Source organism: Scophthalmus maximus, chromosome 12, assembly GCF_022379125.1.
Source record: "Scophthalmus maximus strain ysfricsl-2021 chromosome 12, ASM2237912v1, whole genome shotgun sequence".
NCBI lineage: Eukaryota > Metazoa > Chordata > Actinopteri > Pleuronectiformes > Scophthalmidae > Scophthalmus > Scophthalmus maximus.
The window spans coordinates 523,783-545,727 of record NC_061526.1 but is presented as its reverse complement, the minus strand read 5'-3'; the positions used below and the strand labels follow the sequence as shown (position 1 = coordinate 545,727).

At 44.7% G+C, this 21,945-nt stretch overlaps 1 protein-coding gene across 5 annotated transcripts in view; it reads right to left on the bottom strand.

Moving 5' to 3' along the window:
* Positions 1–21,945, bottom strand: part of LOC118291617 (protein bicaudal D homolog 1-like) — a 49,309-nt gene that overhangs the window by 19,940 nt on the left and 7,424 nt on the right. For all 5 annotated transcript variants that reach the window (XM_035619985.1, XM_047336514.1, XM_047336515.1 and 2 more), the window contains exons 2-4: positions 2,407–2,619; positions 1,957–2,109; positions 134–438 (exon numbers count right to left, since the gene is read on the bottom strand). In XM_035619985.1, coding sequence (XP_035475878.1) covers positions 134–438; positions 1,957–2,109; positions 2,407–2,619 — 671 coding nt within the window. The remainder of the gene's footprint in view (positions 1–133; positions 439–1,956; positions 2,110–2,406; positions 2,620–21,945) is intronic.

Genomic DNA, 21,945 nt, shown 5'->3' with positions numbered 1-21,945 from the left:
TCCCACAGGATATATTTAACAAAGCAGATTAAATGGATTTTGTCTAAGACTTTGCAAGTGAGGTGCTTGTCATCACTTAAAAACAGTGAACAGTACATTTAATTTGCCATGTGTGCATGTATGCAGTATCCACCTTGTTGGCTCCTCTGCATTTGGGGAGAGCAGAGTCGTTGGGGTGGCGGTGCCACTGGGCGGGGCCGAGGTGAATGTCAGGTGGGCACTGCCGGTGTAGGCCACATCGCACATACTGAGGTGGTGCACCAGCTCCCTGCGCAGGTGTTTCTTTTGCTCACGCTCACTCTTCAGGGACTCCAGAGCCTCCTCCAGCTGGGCGTCTGAGATGTCCTTCAAACGCAGCGCGTCTTGCAGCTGGCTATTGAGAAGCTCTGTCTCCTCCTCCAGGACCTTGATCTCATGTTTCAGGCCTTCATACTCCACCTGAACCACATACCGGGGGGCATGCAGATTAATGGCTAGGTGAGAAGATAGTTTTGTTTTCTTTGTATATTTCAATACATGTTTTTAATATGTACTTAAAAGATAAGGTAGTTATGTAGATGGTGTTGGTACATTGCTGTATTCATGTTTGATACTGCCGCTGAAAGGTTTGAATTCTCCACCCAGAAGCTTTAAATACACCAATTACAGCCATGTCATTATGACCACCTTCCTAATAATAATAATAATAATAATAATAATAAATTTCATTTATAGAGCACTTTTCATTGCTAAAAGCAATCTCAAAGTGCTAATAATACTGTGTAGGTTGGCCTTTCGCCAACAAAACAGCCTTGAACTGTTGAGGCATGGACTCCACAAGACCTCTGAAGGTTGATGCTGTGGTATCTGGAATCAAGACAGTAGCAGTGGATCCTTTAAGTCCTGTAAGTTGCGAGGTGGGGCCTCCATGGATCGGACTTGTTTGTTCAGCACATCACATAGAAATTCGATTGGATTGAGATCTGGGGACTTTGGAGGCCAAGTCAACACCTTGAACTCCTTGTTGTGTTCCTCAAACCATTCCTGAACCATTTTTGCAGCGTACGTGGCAGACCACATTATCCTGCTGAAAGACGCCACTGCCATTGGGGAATACCATTTCCATTAAGGGGTGTAGTTGGTCTGCAACAATGTTAAGGTAGGTTATATGTGTCAGAGTAAAATCCACATGAATGGCAGGACCCAAGGTCACACTGCCACCGCCAGCCTGCTGTTATCTCTTCCCCAGGTAAGCAACACACACGCACCCAGCTCTCCACATGATGTAAAAGAAAATGTGATTCATGAGACCAGATCACCTCCTTTCATTTGTCTCTGGTCCTGTTCTGATTGTACTGTCGGTGCTTTCTGTAGTGGACAGGGGTCATCATTGGCACTCTGACCGGTCTTCAGCTACGGAGCCCCACCGGAGCAGGCTGCGATGCACTGTGGTCTGACATCTTTCTATCAGAACCAGCATTAACTTTTCAGCAATTTGTGCTACAGTAGCACTTCTAAGGGATTGGACAACATGGGCAATCCTTCGCTCCCACACACATCAATGAGTCTTGGGTGCCTACAACTGTGTCACATGTTCACCGGTTGTCCTTCCGTAGACCACTTTTGGTAGCTACTAACCCAACAAGACCTCCAATTTTAGAGATGCTCTGACCCAGGCGTCTAGCCATCACAATTTGGTTCCCATGTCAAAGTAACTTAGATCCGTCCGCTTACTGGCCCATTTTGCTGCTTCCAACACATCAACTTCAAGGACTAAATATTCACTTGCTGTCTAATAAATCCCACCCACTGACAGGTGCCACTGTAACGAGATAACTAATATTATTCCCTCCACCTGTTCGTTGTCATAATGTTAAGGCTGATTGGTGTATATCCCTGACTTTCCACGGTCACTAACAATTGGTCATATAATTATCCAATATAAGAGACTTCAATGGCAAACTATGGGTGTTCTACCTGATTCTGTCTCAGAGTTGACACCAGCTTCTGCAGAGAAATGTTCTCCTCCTCCAGCTCGGTGTAGTCCTGGAGCAGCCGCGAGTCTCGAAGCTTGTACTCCCTGATCTCCTCTCTCATGCGGCTGCGCTGCAGCTCCAACATCTCATTACTCTGTTGGGACAATTGAGGAAGAGAGCTGAAGTCACTGCAATCAGTACGGCAGCGATTGGGCTTTTTTTAATAGATAGTGGGAGGACTCATTACAGTGTTCTTCCATATGCAACCATGTGGTCAACTAAATTTGAATACCTTTTCACAATTTCCTGTTTGTTTTCATGAAATTACACAATCTATATCTATCTATTTATATGTTTAATCTCTGTCAAGGGAAAATAGTCCCAAAAACATGGACCTTTCTTTAAAAAAAAGTTTTAAATCATTGGTATCCTGCTTTAATCGATCCTGTACCTCCCTGAGCTCCTGCAGCAAGCCGCTGAGATGCTCGTTGTCAGCCTGAGCGTCGGAGGCAGCGGCCCGGCTGTGCTTCAGCTCTGACTGCAGCTCCAGGATGCGGCCCACGTGGTACGCCTCCTTGGTGGCGGACTCCTGCAGCAGCGTCTCCTCGTTGTTCTCCCCATCCTCTGCCACCTTACGCTGGATGGAGTAGGCATGTCCAAACGCCTGGAACAGCGGCAGGAAAGGGAATGGTGAGTTTTCCAGACATGCTTAGGTGATTAATTGTTTAATGATGAAAAATTGTCTTTATTTAAAGGCTTTAGTCCAAAAATTGGTATACAGTATATCAATGTTGGAAAGATCCAAGAGTCCAGGAGTTAAAATTTAAAGAAATAAATATTGTCTGCCTGTAAAAACACAATTTAAAAAATAAAAGTTTAACAGTATATGGAACGCATGAGCAACTGTTTGTGAATACGTAGATTCGTTACGTTTATGAACCTTAACTGAAAACACAAACCAACACTTTTACCCAATACCTGTGTATTTTGTTCATATGTAACACAACATTTTGTTTGCCAAAAAAGCAGGAGGACATTTTACAGGTGCAGAGGTTATATTAATGTATTAAAAACAGACAAAACAAAACTTTTTTAAAAAATATATAAAATATTGAACTCAGATTGAGTTGAAAAGTGTTTTCCTTGCTCACCTAGTTATTAAATCCCCTTAAATCATAATCAAACCCCTTTTTTTCTTTTGTTCTCTGTTAGGCACTGTGACAAAGACTCAACACACATTTAAATCTGTACCAACCAATATGTTTAACATTTTCTTGGATAAAATGAGTGTCTCAGCCTTTTTTTGCAACTTCAGCAGCAGGGAGTAGTTTTCACTGAAAAAGCTCTGATAAACCTACTGCACCACCTGCCTCAGCACCATGCATAAAGACATATAGAGACTAATACAGTGGAACATTCTGGAATTAAAGATCCAGATATTTTCCTCAGGAGTTGGTGGAGACCAAACAAGTGAAACAAAAACGGTGTTAATATGATATAGAAATTGTGACTTTAGGTACATTATACATTTATATTGATGCTTTTAGCTACACAGAGTTGATTTTTTGTGTTCAAGAACACTCTTCGATGAGCTACAATTCCATACATTACAACCAGATGCATTATAAGATCAAAATATTTACATTGTGCTAATGATCTGTCTTTCGAGTTTTCATTGTGGCTCAGGATCACAACTTGTCAGCTGAAACTTTCCATTTCTCATCTCAGCTGTGATGGTAAAACAAAGAAAAAAGATTACATTTGATATCATAAGCATCCAGCTGGAAGCATTTTGAACCCCGGCAGGCAATGAAGCCGTATAGTGCAGCATGTCACGGATATATGTTTATCTGACATATGTGCACACTTCCCTCCATATCACCCCGCAACAGACAACAACATTAACCGGTAATGACATGACATGAAATACACCTCACACACACATTCAACTGCTGTACAGAGGTAGAATGTATGCTTCATGAATAAAATCCTGGTATCAAACAGCATCACAATCCTGTTCAGGAAAAATAATCTTAATGAAAAACATTTCCTCCATGAAGGCTCCAATGTGAGTGGAGGTGAAGGCTGCTCTCTCCGTTTCAGCCTGTGTTTCCACCAATTTAAGTGGGACCACTGTAATCAAGGATTCACCATTAATGGAGGGTGTTGCACAATGCGCCATGAAAGTACACAGCAAACATTTCTAAACCTAGATGTTGTCGGGGGTTGAAATATGCAGCCAAAAATGACAATAATTCTATCACTTAAACGTGAATTTTAGGTTGCATATAAAATAACTTTATAACACTGTTATGGGTACGAATTTCTACCCAGTAACATTGTTTTGTGGTTTGGGTGCAACCTGCACTTTATATTTATCCCGTGTCATGTAAGGGCTTCTACCTAGACCTGCCATCAACCCCTTGGTCAATGAAATGTTTGCAGAGTAGTAGCAAGATGGTGGATCACACTGATTACTGTTATTACAGATACTTCATCCTCCTCTCATTCCAACTGGTAGGATGTGACTGGTTGCAGCTCGGGACTGACTTTTTAGATTCCAAACCGATTAATATTTTGGTCAACGATTGGGGCCAGTGTTTCCAGTCACACTATGATATGCAGCTATATGCTACTGCTCTGTATATAGTATTTATATACCTTTGATGTTTTTTTTATTTAATGTTATTTTTTTGTTAAATTTTGTTCATACTAACCCTTTTTGTAAATTTCTTATATATTCTTCTGTCCATTTTGCTGCTGTAATGCCCGAATTTCCCCATTGTGAGACGAATAAAGGTATCTTATGTTATCTTATCTTTACACTCTTCTGCCTCTCTGGCACTGTTTGTCTGTTCCTGTCGTCTCTCTCTTGTTTTGCCTCGTCTTCGTCTCTTTCAGTCTGAGACATGGATGAAGTCAGAGTTGGCAGTAGAGGCACAATGTCAACTAAGTAGGACACTGGTCTCAGAGCAAAAGAAGAGGCAAGCGGCAGATTAACATATGAACTGGCAAAAGCCTTGAAGGCAAACTTATCCGATGGGAACACGCAGAGCGGATAGGCCATAGGAAGAAACGTGAGTGGCGGCTACAATCACACAATTTCTGGAAAACCTTCCCCTAAAGGTGTGCGAAGGGGATTTGCTTATTATTCACTGCTTTGTCCTCGCTAACGCTCCTTCTCTTCATTCTATCTATCTCGATACATTTAAATTTCTGTGGTTACGTGTTGTGCATTTGAAACAGCCTCTCAAAGTGAATGACGACATGAGGTGAAGTGTAAGTAACGGCTGAGCTCAGGCGTGCAGGAACATATTTTCGCTGAGGCGTGCTGCACAAAGTGCACACGATATACGTGCAGACGCACGGTCCGATTTGTGAAAAATGCAGAGAGATTGATTCAATAAAGTTTTATAGGGTGTGTAATGGCTGCTCCAACAGCCACACACTGAACCACAAAACATGGTGGAAAAACTTCCTTTGTTTTGGTTACTTATTGATTTAGCACCACACACAAAATGCACAAACATAAAATAACCACACATAGATTCTAGTTTAATATATTCACGTTTATTAGCAATTTGACCAAACATTTATCTATTTGGAGTTCACACATTTAGTTAACTTTTTTGGTCAATCTTGTTATGAGTTTTTCAGTAATTTAAGGTATTTCATTTGGTATGAAGTAATGCAGTTTTCTTTGAGTTACCAGTTCCGGGGGTTGCTGCTGGGTTGCCTGGCTGGTCATCCAAAAGGAGTCTCACCTGCATTCAACCAGCATGAATACAGATTGTTGCCAGTTGTACCGTACCATATTGTTCTTGCATCATGGGGAGGGGATATATTTCCAGAAAAACGTTTTTTCAAGAAACCACCTGTGTCTCTCTGCCTTGACTGCTTGGTCCATGACAGGGTGGATTCAAACTCACGATATCAGGCGTATTAGACTGCCACGCTAGCAAGGATGCCAAACGCACAGGTACTCAGAATGAGTGTCGGCAAGTGAGGAGTACACGTCACAGCACTGGCTGACCATCGTTACACATGCTGTGCCCAACAAAACAGAACATGCAAGATTTAAATCTTGAAAAGCTGAGCATTGATCAAGGCTAATGGAACCACTAGGTAAATTATCCGCAATGTAATCTATTTCCTCACAAACGCGTGCGCAATAGATGACAGTGGGTGGTCCATTTTGGATTCTATTGTTCTATCGCACTATAGACTGTTCACTCTACAGGGCTTTACTCAGTTTAAAAATGTCTATTTTAGGCTGACGACGTGATGAAAAATTACTGTGTTCCGCCCCTATCACTAGGGGGTGCTGCAGCAGCCTGAGTACACACCTTCCCGCGCCTTGGCTGAACTCAGGTAATGGGCTACTTGCACTGTTTCCAGTGACAAAACGCAGTTAGTGAACAGTTAGTAGTCAGAAGAGCACAGATGGTTGCTTTTAAAGAGAGGACTTTTGTGCTGGAGCAATTAGACCCTGCATGTAGTTCAAGAGTATAAACTGAACGTTTATCTCACCTAAGAAAAAGTTGGACGTGACGTCTAGAAGGTTTGAACTGGCCAGAGGCAATATGTTAATCTGTCGCTTGGCTCTACTGTCGCTCTGAGACCACTGTCCTCCTGTCACAGACTGAATGAGACAAGGATGAGACCAAAACAGAAAGCGAGAGAGAGACGACAGGGACAGACAAACCGAGCCAGAGAGTATGAACGGTGTCCTACTAGTCCATTGTGACTGCACACACTGCCCTCACAGGACAGGAATGAGCAATGGTGCTGATTAAAAGAATCAATCTCATTCATTCATTAAAAACACTTCATTTTATCAGATCCCAAAACTTTATCTCGCTCTATTTCACCCCCCTCCTTCACTCCACCCATCACACTCGTTTCCCTCAGTCTATCTCAGTCCCCTGTGTCTTCAGTCGGCTGCTTAGTCAGCAAACTAATGCAGGCAGACTCTCCCATAAACCTGTCCCTATGCTTAGTGATGCTTTGGGACGACGCCAGAGTGGATTTAAGGTGCAGCAGCTGAGGCAGACTGGGAGTTTAGGTTTTGAAAACGGAGCGTTCATCATTTGAGATGATGATAATGGGAAATCTACTCAAGCATTCAGTTGATTCCACAGTAAAAGAAACTATGAAGTTGGGAAACGCCCTGTATGCAGCATTTAGGGATGAACAGCATTTAATTCTTTGTGGGAGAAATCATGGTTTATATCATGTTGACTGTAGAAAAATGTAGACACCAAAGCAAAGTAGTGGACTGGTGTATCATGCAGTCTGAGGAATTACACCATCTGATTCCAGATTATAGATTTGTTAGATCAACAACAACAAAGCTTAATTTTACAGATTGAGTGAAGGTATGTCGGTCTGCAGTGAACCCTCCGACCATGATCGATAGGCATCATGTGCCAAATATCTCTACCAGGCAGCTGACTTAACTGTAAGCTGTGTCGATGCCTGTGCGCGTGTGTGTGCGTGCGTCTGTGTGCGTCTGTGTTTTCTGTAAATTGGCAGTAAACTGACCTTGATTCAAAATACTGGCAGCCAGTCTGTGTTAACTCTGACCTTACGCAGAGGTCGGTTGGACATACACACGTTGTAGAGCACAACAGGGAGGTTCTGGAAGTGAAAATCACATTCCTATTCTCCATTGATATTTTGATTATTAGCCGTAGACAACTATCCAAGGTAGACTTAACACAAGCTATGAGATTGTTAAACGATGGTATATGCACATGTATAAGCTACAAGTCCGTATGAAATCAACCTTGTTTTATTCGCGATGTCATTAAGAAATACTACACTATCCACAAATCCCTAAAATGTAACATCGACGTCTCTGATTGGTGGAGCTCACTGTTATTATGGAAACAGAAACCTACGAGCTTGGGCATCAGGGTTGTCATTCCATTATACCTATTCCTTCAGACCTGCGAGTCGGAATACACTTTATACGCACACAAAAAACAAGCTGTAATACATTACAAGACTCTTATCAACATTATCAACTCTATAGTGATGATGATGAAGGTTAAATTCAAGAAGAAGCGTGCTAAACTGTCATTGGAAACGCATTTGCAATGGCTTATGGGAAGAATAGTTCCTTCGCTCTTAAAATAATTATGTACACAATCTTGTACCGTTAGTACGGAGATACCACAACAACTGTAAGGTTCTAGGATTTTTTTAAATACAGAGTTGAAGCTGAAAAGACTGCATAGTGTTTCTTTGTTTACACAGAATAAAACTAAAGCCTGTATTATCTGATTTCTTAGTGAGCTCTGAAATACGGAAAAATTATTGCCTTCATTTGTAGGATCTTTTTTCTGTCCTTTCTCTCATCACATTAGCTGTTATCTGTGGGGGCAGCTCTTAGACAAATGGATCAATATAAACACTGCAGGCATGGGGGAACAGTCTCCTCTTTAATCGTTGACCAAGAGACCAAGACAGAGAGAAGCATAGAGGGAAGGAGAGGAACATCTATGTGGACCCATGAAGAGCTGCTGCATGAAGTTTTCCGTACTGATACACTGATTTCATTTAGCTTTAGATGATCTGGTCTTTAGGTAGAACTCTTTGTGCGCAACAAAAAAAACCAAATTCATCACTTTCTGTGTTCACAACAGTAATGATGAACTGACTACAGGCTCAACACAGACTAGTTTTACATGCAGACAAGACTAAATACATGGTTTTCACCACCTCTACCACTGACTCCAACCACCCTGCTATTATAACTTAAAAAATGGCACCCATATTTCTCTGGTTGAGTCAAACAAATAGTTTGAAATTGGGCTTGTCTTCATGTAATTTTGACTCAAAACTTAAAAATCGTGTATAGAATCTTCCAACTGTAAGACTAGCAGTCTACCTCCATGTCTGTCCTTGACTATGTAGATATTCTGTATCGTCATGATACCCATCAAAAAGAAGAAAGTGTCGCAGGGGAGAGGGACGTATACCCTGCAGTCACGGTCAGTCACGACTCGACCATAGATAAGCAAAAGAAAATAGATGGATGGAGTCATTACTCGATCTCATTCACTTGGCAATTACAGTGTGATCACAAATACAATAAGCCCAGACTTGTAACGCACCATAAATATCCTGTCAAAATAAAAATTTAAAGAAAACACAAAAAACTTTGCAGCACAGAGAAATCTCCAACCCTCCATCGAAATGTGAGCTCTCCGAAATCATGACTTCCTACTTAAATCAATAATTCACCATGTCCTCATCACTCCATGTTGTGTGTGTGTGTGTGTGTGTGTGTGTGTGTGCTCTCGCATGCACATACAGACGCAGACACAAACATGCATCTTTCAGCATCCAGTCTAATCCTAAGTGCTTCTGAGCATGTGGCTCTGTCACATCCATAACTAACAGACAGCACAGGGGTAGCGGTTGAGTCGGAGTGCAGGAAGTGGACAACACACCAGGTACAACTTACTTAACGTAATACAATAGGGCGCAACTACAAACCACAGCATCAAAACTGACCATGTCATCAAATCAACCCTTGTGACTGCGTCAACAGTTTTTATTCACATCTAAGTTTCACCTTGACTCATAATTACTTGACTTGTTTTTGCTGCCATCATGGATTTTTATCCCCCACGAGTATCAGCACAGGAACTGGAACCATACCTTCGCTAAGTCCTAAACACTTGTGAGAGAGGGAGGTGGAGAGCTGACTTCAATGAGTCAGTGTCTGGTAACAAGAAGCCATGAAGCCCTTGGCTGTGTGACATCACAGAGGAGTAACAGAGCGTCCCTGGGGCTTGCACCGTCCTGTTCTATTTTTAGCCTCGTCAGCTGCACAGATGCACTCTATTCATTTTCTATCGCTCGTCTCCTTTGGTCACACACACTAACACATTCGCTCCCACTACCAATTCCATGTGGAACCCCACACTGTGTGAGCAAAGTAAACACGTGGAGCAACTGCAGTTAGAACATGTCCAAATCACTTTTGATGGTTCATTGGGGGGTTGGACTTAGTCTGGATTAGTATTGAAGCAGATCATCTGTGTGTAAGCAGTGTAAGAACGTTGTGAACCTACGGGTTGTCCACTAATCGGGTGTACCAGCGGTTTGATTCTACTCTCTCGTCCAGTCCCCATGGCAATGTGTCATTGGACAATTTGACCCTAACTGCTGTGCCAGCAGCATGTGAATGAGATGCTAAAGGATAGACAAAGATATAGATACAGAAGCACTGTGTAAATGTCTCTATGAATGAGTGAACGTGAGCTGTACCGTAGAGTGCTTTGGGTGGTTGTTAAGACCAGAAAAGCACTATATGAATGCAGTCCATTCGCCATAATGGCGAATGGACTGCATCAAAGCATTTTCAAAGATATCAAATTGCCAACAAGGCACCTGACCTCATGTTATTGTAAGACCATGGACGCTCAATTAAATACGAGTGCATTGACTACTTAATCAATGTATGCGCTGGATGAAGAAAATGACAACTGCGTCAATCTGAAACTAGCAAAGACACATTAGCAGTGTGGGACAGGGCCCAATGCTTTTCATGAGCTGTTTGACCATGAGCTGTCATACTGGCAAGAGATCAGGAAAATTGGACTTTCAAGAGCTAAAAAACAACAGAAATTACATTATCTGAGCCTAGAATTTTATGACTCACATCTAGACAAAGGGATCAAACCATGCTGTTGTTCCTGAAACAGTGAAACAAGAGATAATAATATCTAAATATTCTTGTTACAGGACTGAACATGTCCCCACTATTACACTTCCCAGGACTGGGCATGTAGTGCTTAGTTAGGGATAGTTCAGTGATTTTGAAGTGGGGCTGTATGAGGTACTTATGCATAGTTAATATGTTACCTTATGGAGATGGTGATCAGCGCTGTAATTTTACGGAGAAGTGGAAGCAGCGAAAGAAGAAGCGTGCTAAACTGTCATTGGAAACGCATTTGCAATGGCTTATGGGAAGAATAGTTCCTTCGCTCTTAAAATAATTATGTACACAATCTTGTACCGTTAGTACGGAGATACCACAACAACTGTAAGGTTCTAGGATTTTTTTAAATACAGAGTTGAAGCTGAAAAGACTGCATAGTGTTTCTTTGTTTACACAGAATAAAACTAAAGCCTGTATTATCTGATTTCTTAGTGAGCTCTGAAATACGGAAAAATTATTGCCTTCATTTGTAGGATCTTTTTTCTGTCCTTTCTCTCATCACATTAGCTGTTATCTGTGGGGGCAGCTCTTAGACAAATGGATCAATATAAACACTGCAGGCATGGGGGAACAGTCTCCTCTTTAATCGTTGACCAAGAGACCAAGACAGAGAGAAGCATAGAGGGAAGGAGAGGAACATCTATGTGGACCCATGAAGAGCTGCTGCATGAAGTTTTCCGTACTGATACACTGATTTCATTTAGCTTTAGATGATCTGGTCTTTAGGTAGAACTCTTTGTGCGCAACAAAAAAACCCAAATTCATCACTTTCTGTGTTCACAACAGTAATGATGAACTGACTACAGGCTCAACACAGACTAGTTTTACATGCAGACAAGACTAAATACATGGTTTTCACCACCTCTACCACTGACTCCAACCACCCTGCTATTATAACTTAAAAAATGGCACCCATATTTCTCTGGTTGAGTCAAACAAATAGTTTGAAATTGGGCTTGTCTTCATGTAATTTTGACTCAAAACTTAAAAATCGTGTATAGAATCTTCCAACTGTAAGACTAGCAGTCTACCTCCATGTCTGTCCTTGACTATGTAGATATTCTGTATCGTCATGATACCCATCAAAAAGAAGAAAGTGTCGCAGGGGAGAGGGACGTATACCCTGCAGTCACGGTCAGTCACGACTCGACCATAGATAAGCAAAAGAAAATAGATGGATGGAGTCATTACTCGATCTCATTCACTTGGCAATTACAGTGTGATCACAAATACAATAAGCCCAGACTTGTAACGCACCATAAATATCCTGTCAAAATAAAAATTTAAAGAAAACACAAAAAACTTTGCAGCACAGAGAAATCTCCAACCCTCCATCGAAATGTGAGCTCTCCGAAATCATGACTTCCTACTTAAATCAATAATTCACCATGTCCTCATCACTCCATGTTGTGTGTGTGTGTGTGTGTGTGTGTGTGTGTGCTCTCGCATGCACATACAGACGCAGACACAAACATGCATCTTTCAGCATCCAGTCTAATCCTAAGTGCTTCTGAGCATGTGGCTCTGTCACATCCATAACTAACAGACAGCACAGGGGTAGCGGTTGAGTCGGAGTGCAGGAAGTGGACAACACACCAGGTACAACTTACTTAACGTAATACAATAGGGCGCAACTACAAACCACAGCATCAAAACTGACCATGTCATCAAATCAACCCTTGTGACTGCGTCAACAGTTTTTATTCACATCTAAGTTTCACCTTGACTCATAATTACTTGACTTGTTTTTGCTGCCATCATGGATTTTTATCCCCCACGAGTATCAGCACAGGAACTGGAACCATACCTTCGCTAAGTCCTAAACACTTGTGAGAGAGGGAGGTGGAGAGCTGACTTCAATGAGTCAGTGTCTGGTAACAAGAAGCCATGAAGCCCTTGGCTGTGTGACATCACAGAGGAGTAACAGAGCGTCCCTGGGGCTTGCACCGTCCTGTTCTATTTTTAGCCTCGTCAGCTGCACAGATGCACTCTATTCATTTTCTATCGCTCGTCTCCTTTGGTCACACACACTAACACATTCGCTCCCACTACCAATTCCATGTGGAACCCCACACTGTGTGAGCAAAGTAAACACGTGGAGCAACTGCAGTTAGAACATGTCCAAATCACTTTTGATGGTTCATTGGGGGGTTGGACTTAGTCTGGATTAGTATTGAAGCAGATCATCTGTGTGTAAGCAGTGTAAGAACGTTGTGAACCTACGGGTTGTCCACTAATCGGGTGTACCAGCGGTTTGATTCTACTCTCTCGTCCAGTCCCCATGGCAATGTGTCATTGGACAATTTGACCCTAACTGCTGTGCCAGCAGCATGTGAATGAGATGCTAAAGGATAGACAAAGATATAGATACAGAAGCACTGTGTAAATGTCTCTATGAATGAGTGAACGTGAGCTGTACCGTAGAGTGCTTTGGGTGGTTGTTAAGACCAGAAAAGCACTATATGAATGCAGTCCATTCGCCATAATGGCGAATGGACTGCATCAAAGCATTTTCAAAGATATCAAATTGCCAACAAGGCACCTGACCTCATGTTATTGTAAGACCATGGACGCTCAATTAAATACGAGTGCATTGACTACTTAATCAATGTATGCGCTGGATGAAGAAAATGACAACTGCGTCAATCTGAAACTAGCAAAGACACATTAGCAGTGTGGGACAGGGCCCAATGCTTTTCATGAGCTGTTTGACCATGAGCTGTCATACTGGCAAGAGATCAGGAAAATTGGACTTTCAAGAGCTATTACTTCAGAAAAACACCAGTGATTGATATTAGTCTGGACCTTTATTGAGAAAAAAACTAACTTTAATCCAAACTTGTTCCACTGCCCCATGTATTGGTGCTGCCCATCATTCGTGTAGGGTTGAAACAAAATAACAATCATCACAGTTTAAATGAATGATGTCATCAGGTGACAGGTTTTGGAATTGATTCACTGATAAAGAATAAGTGACTGACTCCACAAGCATTTCAGTTTCTATTAAAAGTACCTTGGGGTTATATGTGCCTATATCTCTGGTCCCAGTGTCTGTTATACACTGACTGTGCAGCAGCTGTCTGTATAACATCTTCAAGACAGCAATAGTTTGAATATTTTTTAAGTTTTAGTCTGTGTTAACTCTGACCTTACGCAGAGGTCGGTTGGACATACACACATTGTAGAGCACAACAGGGAGGAAGTGAAAATCACATTCCTATTCTCCATTGATATTTTGATTATTAGCCATAGACAACTATCCAAGGTAGACTTACCACAAGCTATGAGATTGTGAAACGATGGTATATGCACATGTGTAAGCTACAAGTCCGTATGAAATCAAACTTGTTTTATTTGCGATGTCATTAAGAAATACTACACTATCCACAATCCCTAAAATGTAACATCGACGTCTCTGATTGGTGGAGCTCACTGTTACCATGGTAACAGAAACCTACGAGTTTGAATATTTTTTATTTTTTTGCTATTAGAGAGCAGTAAAAAACAACAGAAATTACATTATCTGAGCCTAGAATTTTATGACTCACATCTAGACAAAGGGATCAAACCATGCTGTTGTTCCTGAAACAGTGAAACAAGAGATAATAATATCTAAATATTCTTGTTACAGGACTGAACATGTCCCCACTATTACACTTCCCAGGACTGGGCATGTAGTGCTTAGTTAGGGATAGTTCAGTGATTTTGAAGTGGGGCTGTATGAGGTACTTATGCATAGTTAATATGTTACCTTATGGAGATGGTGATCAGCGCTGTAATTTTACGGAGAAGTGGAAGCAGCGAAAGTCGGAGTCCTACTGTTGCAGAGGGGGCCACATTTATAAATCCTTACCTAAAAAGATACAATCCGTTCTATGGTACGCTTAATACTGTAATTTTTAACTGCTTTAGAGCTACCGCGGCTGATTCAAGAGACACAAGAAAACAAAAATGAGTGATTAAGAACACGACAAAGACATGCCATTCACTGTGAACATAAGAGGATACCTTTATGAGCTATTAGTCGAACAGCTGATTTTATGGATTGATACGCTAATTCTCTGCACCGGCGCGAGTTGGTGTAGTAATACATGGCCGAAGTACGCTTGAAAAAATGTGCAGAAATAAAAGTCTGGCAGCAAACTAAAGAAGTGATAAAATACATTATGTAGTGTACAATTGAACGTATATATTTTTTTTAGGTAAGCATTTAAAAATGGTCCCCTCTGCAACAGTGGGACTCTGACTTTCGCTACATCCACTTCTCCTCCAAACTCTGTGAAATGACAGCGCTGATCCCTATCTCCATAAGGTCACACATTAACTATGCATAAGTACCTCATACAACCCCACCGAACTATCCCTTTAAGGAGTCACTGAAGAATCCCTTGACAATGGAAGAGTTATTCTGTGCTAAGGCATCACCACATCATGTACATTGGTCCACAACAAGCAGAAGTAAAGTTGTTTTTTTTGCAGTTTGTTTGATAGGTAATGAGGGTACATGCTGAGATTTTAACAATTATAATCAAACCCAACTTCAAAAATATAGTTGTGATCTGGATTTATTAAGCTTGCTGGACATGGCATGCTTTGAAAATTTAAGTGACTCAAGTAAAAAATGATCAGACTCAAGTCGGAGTCATGACATAAACTTTATGTTTGCGGCGCGGCGGCGCCCCCCATGGATGACGACGCCCTTAGCATTTGCCTATATAGCGTATGCCTAGGGCCGGCTCTGCATACTAAGATACTTAATTTCATCTTACACTGTATCATCATTGCAGCTCATTTGTGAAGCACACCGGGGCTGGCAGTGAGCTGGTTAGGACCAGCACAGCTAAATCGGTTTGATTGACTCCTGTTGAGCTAATTAGCGGCGAGCTGTGGCTAGCTCTTTAGAGCCCAGTGAGGGAGCTGTCTGAGGTTTCCCTTCCTGCTGCAGAGCTTTCTCTCTGACTACCTGGCAAATCTCCCCTTATAATAGCAATCTACCAAGGTGCATGCAAACATGGCTTTTAAACTGGGAGATGGCACTGCGTGTGTGGTTTATCACATGCTACCCACCCACGACTGTTTAAAAAACCAAATTGACTATTTTGAACCATACTCTATTAAACTATAATTAAATACACTATATAGGAAAGTAAATCATTATTTGATATTTTAATGGGCAATAAGATGAGAAATAAATCATCATTTATACATAGAAAACAAGATACAGAAAAAGGAAATGACATGGGAAAGGAAATTGCCCTTTTAAATGTGAAATCTGTGTATTTTTGAAACCAGTAATGTCATGATCTTGTGTTTTCATTTCCTGTTTTATTTTGAATTAGTTTTGCACTTCCTGTTTCCCGGTCTTTTGTCAGTTCCTTTTTACTTTGCCAATGTCTCCTGCCCCTGTGTCATGATTCCGTGTTTTGGTTTCCTGTTTTGTTCTGAAGTCCCTTCCCACGTGTTGATTCACTTCCTGTCCTGTCTAGTTTCTGGTGTCTTGTTTTTCCTGTGTCTCCTGCCCCTGTGATTGTCTGCACCTGTTCCTAATGTGTCTCACCTGTGTTCTATTTGCCCCGCCCACCTTGTGTGTATTTAGTCTCTGTGCTTCCCTTTGTCTGTGTTGGGTCATCTGTTGTGTTTCCCCGGTCTGTCCGGAGACGTATGTTCCTGCTGTTTTCCCTGGTCTGTTCCTGCTATTTCCCCCGACGCCTGCTCCTCGTCCCCAGTCGGTGGGCTGATTGACATGTTCCCCGTTGGTGGTCCGGTCGACGTCTGCCCCTCCTCGTCGCCAGTCGATGGACCGATCGACGCGTCCTTCGTCGGTGGTCCGGTCGACGTCTGCCCCTCCTCGTCTCCAGTCGAAGGACCGATCGACGCATCCCTCTTCGGTGGTCCGGTCGACGTCTGCCCCTCCTCGTCGCCGGCCGGTGGGCCGATCAGCGCGTTCCCCGTCGGTGGTCTGACCGTTGCCTGCTCCACGTCTCCGGTCGGTGGTCCAACGAGGGACGCGACCGATCGACGCGTCCCTCGTCGGTGGTCCGGTCGACGTCTGCCCCTCCTCGTCTCCAGTCGAAGGACCGATCGATGCGTCTACCCCTCCTCTTCTCCTGTGGAAGGACCGATCGACGCATCCTTCGTCGGTGGTCCGGTCGACGTCTGCCCCTCCTCGTCTCCAGTCGAAGGACCGATCGACGCGTCCCTCTTCGGTGGTCCGGTCGACGTCTGCCCCTCCTTGTCGCCGGCCGGTGGGCCGATCAACGCGTTCCCCGTCGGTGGTCCGACCATTGCCTGCTCCACGTCTCCGGTCGGTGGTCCGACGAGGGACGCGACCGATCGACGCGTCCCTCGTCGGTGGTCCGGTCGACGTCTGCCCCTCCTCGTCTCCAGGCGAAGGACCGATCGACGCGTCTACCCCTCCTCTTCTCCAGTGGAAGGACCGATCGACGCGTCCCTCGTCGGTGGTCTGGTCGACGTCTACCCCTCGTCTCCAGTCGATGGACTGATCGACGCGTCCCTCGTCGGTGGTCCGGTCGACGTCTGCCCCTCCTCGTCGCCGGCCAGTGGGCCGACCGTCGCCTGCTCCATGTCTCCGGTCGGTGGTCCGACCGTCGTGTCCCTCGTCAGTGGTCTGACTGGCGCCTGCTTCACGTCTCCGGTCGACGTCTGCCCCTCCTCGTCGCCGGCCGGTGGGCCGACCGTCGCCTGCTCCACGTCTCCGGTCGGTGCTCCGACCGTCGTGTCCCTCGTCGGTGGTCCGACCGGCGCCTGCTCCACGTCTCCGGTCGGAGGGCCGATTGACGTGTCGCTCGTCGGTGGTCCAGCCGAACTCTGCTCCTTCTCGCCAGTTGGTGGGCCGATCGAAGCGTCCCTCGTCGGTGGTCCCCCAGAACTGCTATGCCTGCCTGCCAGGCCTCCTGGCCGTCCCCCAGAACTGTCGTGCCTGCCTGCAAGGCCACCGGGCCTTCCCCCAGAACTGTCGTGCCTGCCTGCAAGGCGACCGGGCCTTCCCCCAGAACTGTCGGGCCTGCCTGCAAGGCCACCGGGCCTTCCCCCAGAACTGCTATGCCTGCTGAACTCCCCCAGCAAAACCCGTCCAGTTCCCCAGTGACAGTTTTTTCGGTCCGTCCTGGCCCCCTTCCAACCACCCTGCTCTGTGTAGATTTGTTTTGGACCGTCTGGAATTCGGTCCGTGAGAGGGGGGTTCTGTCATGATCTCGTGTTTTCATTTCCTGTTTTATTTTGAATTAGTTTTGCACTTCCTGTTTCCCGGTCTTTTGTCAGTTCCTTTTTACTTTGCCCATGTCTCCTGCCCCTGTGTCATGATTCCGTGTTTTGGTTTCCTGTTTTGTCTGAACTCCCTTCCCACGTGTTGATTCACTTCCTTTCCTGTGTCTTGTTTCTGGTGTCTTATTTTTCCTGTCTCCTGCCCCGTGATTGTCTGCACCTGTTCCTAATGTGTTTCACCTGTGTTCTATTTGCCCCGCCCACCTTGTGTGTACTTAATCTCTGTGCTTCCCTTTGTCTGTGTTGGGTCGTCTGTTTCTGCATTTTTCCCCCGGTCTGTTTCTGCATTTTTCCCCCCAGTCTGTTTCTGCATTTTTCCCCCCAGTCTGTTTATGCATTTTTCCCCCTGGCTCCAGTATTTGGATTACCTGTTTTTGCTACATCTCGTGGACACCCTTGGTTTGATTCTGTTTTCAATTTATTATTAAATATCCTTTTTTCCCTATATCTGCATTTGGGTCCTGCTTCCTGCTCAGTCCTAACAGAACGACCGACCACAAAATGGACCCAGCAGTTGATTTTTTTTGATTCGGATCTTCGTGAGTTAATTTACACCCTTACTTGTATTCATGGAAAATTTAAAAAAGACTTAGGATGGGAATACAAGGAAGGGTGTCTGCGCATGGCACGCAGGGAAGTTTCCCTGAGGCCCTGGTTGAGGAGTTCGTTGCCCGGCTGGCTCAAGGACATTTTGAATACTCCGGACTCCCACCCAGTCTTCCAGTGTGCCTTCCAGCCAGCACCCCAGTTGGCTAGCGTCAGGCCTGCTAGCATCATGGTTCCGAGTGTACAGCCGGTCTCCACGTCTTCAGTCAGAGGACCGATCGACACATTCCTCGTTGGTGGTCCGGCCGACGCCTGCTCCTCGTCCCCAGTCGATGGACCGATTGACACGTTCCTCGTTGGTGGTCCGGCCGACGCCTGCTCCTCTTCCCCAGTGGATGGACCGATTGACACATTCCTCGTTGGTGGTCCGGTCGACGCCTGCTCCTCGTCCCCGGTCGATGTACTGATCGACATGTTCTTCGTCGGTGGTCCGGCCGATGCCTGTTCCACGTCCCCGGTCGGTGGGCTGATTGACATGTTCCTCATCGGTGGTCCGGCTGACATCTGCTCCCCCTCGTCTTCAGTCGATGGACCGATCGACACGTTCCTCGTTGGTGGTCCGGCCGACGCATGCTCGTCGTCCCCAGTTGATGGACCGATCGACGCGTCCTTCGCCGGTGTTCCGTCGACGTCTGCCCCTCCTCGTCTCCAGTCGAAGGACCGATCGACGCGTCCCTCGTCGGTGGTCCGGTCGACGTCTGCCCGTCCTCGTCGCCGGCCGGTGGGCAGACTGGGGGAAATAGCAGGAACAGACCAGGGAAAACAGCAGAAACAGACGTCTCCGGACAGACTGGGGAAACACAACAGACGACCCAACACAGACAAAGGGAAGCATATAGACTAAATACACACAAGGTGGGTGGGGCAAACAGAAAACAGGTGCAGACAATGACAGGGGCAGGAGACACTGGCAAAACAAGACACCAGAAACAAGACACAGGAAAGGAAGTGAATCAACACGTGGGAAGGGACTTCAGAACAAAACAGGAAACCAAAACACAGAATCATGACACAGGGGCAGAAGACATGGGCAAAGTAAAAAGGAACTGACAAAAGACCAGGGGAAACAGGAAGTGCAAAACTAATTCAAAATAAAACAGGAAATGAAAACACGAGATCATGACAAGTGTTGTGCACAAGCACCATGGGTATAGGACAACTTCGGCCTACATGTTATCTCAGAATCTGGTCTTCTGAAGAAAGGGAACGCCAAGACCCCTGGACCCCCGCTGCGACCTGCGGAGACCCCGCATCTCCCACCTGAGGGCGTGGTTTGGACATAGGCCAACTCGCATCCCTAATTGGCAGAGACCCGCACGGCACCGCGAGGGGTCGCGCCACGTCACAGACTCTATAAAACATTGCGATGCCGACCGATCATCGCTCTCCAGGAAAGAAACCCACTTTGATCAGGTGGGTTCCTCTGACCTACAAAGGAGGCAACCACTTCTAAATCTAGACTTCATCCACCGCGACGATCACTCTAGAACCCAGAAGAAGTGACCGTGCACGCAGCTGAACCAGGCCCCAGGATTCCCGACTTCGCCGGACGAATCGGAATCCGCTTTTCTTTTTTCCTCTTCTTTGTGCGCGTTTGGAAACGCACACCGCGCTGGTACCGAGACAAGAGCCGTCGAGACGGAACACTCTGTCTATTGATTCCTGCAGAAGCAAAGATCTGAACCCACAGTCTTTCAACCGAGTCGACCGCCGGTCCGATCCGAACCCCGGAGGACCGAGCACCCCGCCGCCAGTCGCTAGGAAGCGCCGCGGCTCCCGCCTCGCGCATCGACGCATCCGAGGACGGACCACACACACTCGCTCCCCCGCAAGGAGTACAGTAGGAGGCTTTAGCTCTGGGCAGAACGTAGATTATTTATGTGTTTCAGTAAGTTAACTTACTGTGTATTGTTGTGAAGTTTGTACCGGACCTCCGTGTCCCGTTTATTGCTGCTATAATAACCGCGTTATTATAAGTGTTGCTTGACTGTGATTTGTGTCCGACCACGTCGGACTATTGTGTGTTGCTCTGCCACCGTGTCTGAACTCGGCACGCTGTCGTCTGTTTAAAGACAAGAGACGCGCCGGCTCACAAGCTGAGCCGCTGCGCCCCTGCGTCCCAGACCAGGTGCTAGACCTCAGTCATCATCGCATGAGCCTTACTGCTACACACACTCGTGGGTGCTGGAGAGATTCTAGTCCGAAGTTAACTTCGTCCCGATCTCTCCTTTGTTAGTCACATGTTTAAAGGTAGCCGCCGTTTAACTTGAGGTCTTACGCCCCACCTTTCTCTGGCGCCACGTGACTTCCCAGGTCGCGTCCGCCATCTTGTTCCTCCTCCCCCTTTCACGGGCACACGCCTGTGCACACACTCGCTCACACGCACACACACACCCACGCTCGCGCGCACACACACACACACACACACACACTGGCTTGTTGTTGTCTTTTCATATGATGAGCATATGATATGAATGGTAGCTTGGATTATAATTTATTGATAAAAAGTAGTATTGATTGTAAATTGATGTTGCTAAAGTTAATAAATGCTCTTATACTTTAAAGAGAAGTTGTTTTGTGTTATTTGCATGTACATTGTGATAGTAGCTTGTTGACAGAGTCAGTGCTCGAGTTCACACCTTCAGTTCACTCCATAAATGCTCATATCTACCAGATATAGACATTTTGAGTGAACACCTTTAATTCTTGAGACTGAATTAACGATTTGGTTATTGGTCCCGGTTTCCGGGTGGTGCCCCGTTGCTATTAACATTGATTAATAAGCTCTATTGATTTTCATAATTCATAATTATCTTTGATAATTATAAATTATTGCTAATAACCAAATTACCCCAAACCGATGCACAACACAAGTAATTTCTCTTTTAAACTGAATTTTCAAGGAGATTTTTGAAATCATTATTTCATTTTCAGTGTGCCATCCAGCCAGCACCCCAGGTGGCTAGCAATCATTATTTCATTTTTAAGTAAACTACTTACTGATGGATTGATATTTCATTTGTCATATAATTTTTATAATTCTTCATTTTTATTGCCTGGTAACATATCAAATCACACATTTGATATGTTGACCAGTGGTTGAGTGCTCTAGTGGGCAAAAAAATAGCATTAATCAAATAATATAATGGCAATTGGATGCTCAAATTATATAAAGTTTACAAAGGATTATTAAAATTATGAATTATTAATTCTATGTGCTCTCTTGGGAGCGCCGACGCCACATGTACATAGGCTTGAGTCCTCCGGCCGCGGCTTCGACTCCGACCCCGGCCCTTTGCTGCATGTTTTCCCCCACTCTTTACCCCCTTCACGCTGAATAATGTCCTGTCAAATAAAGGCTTA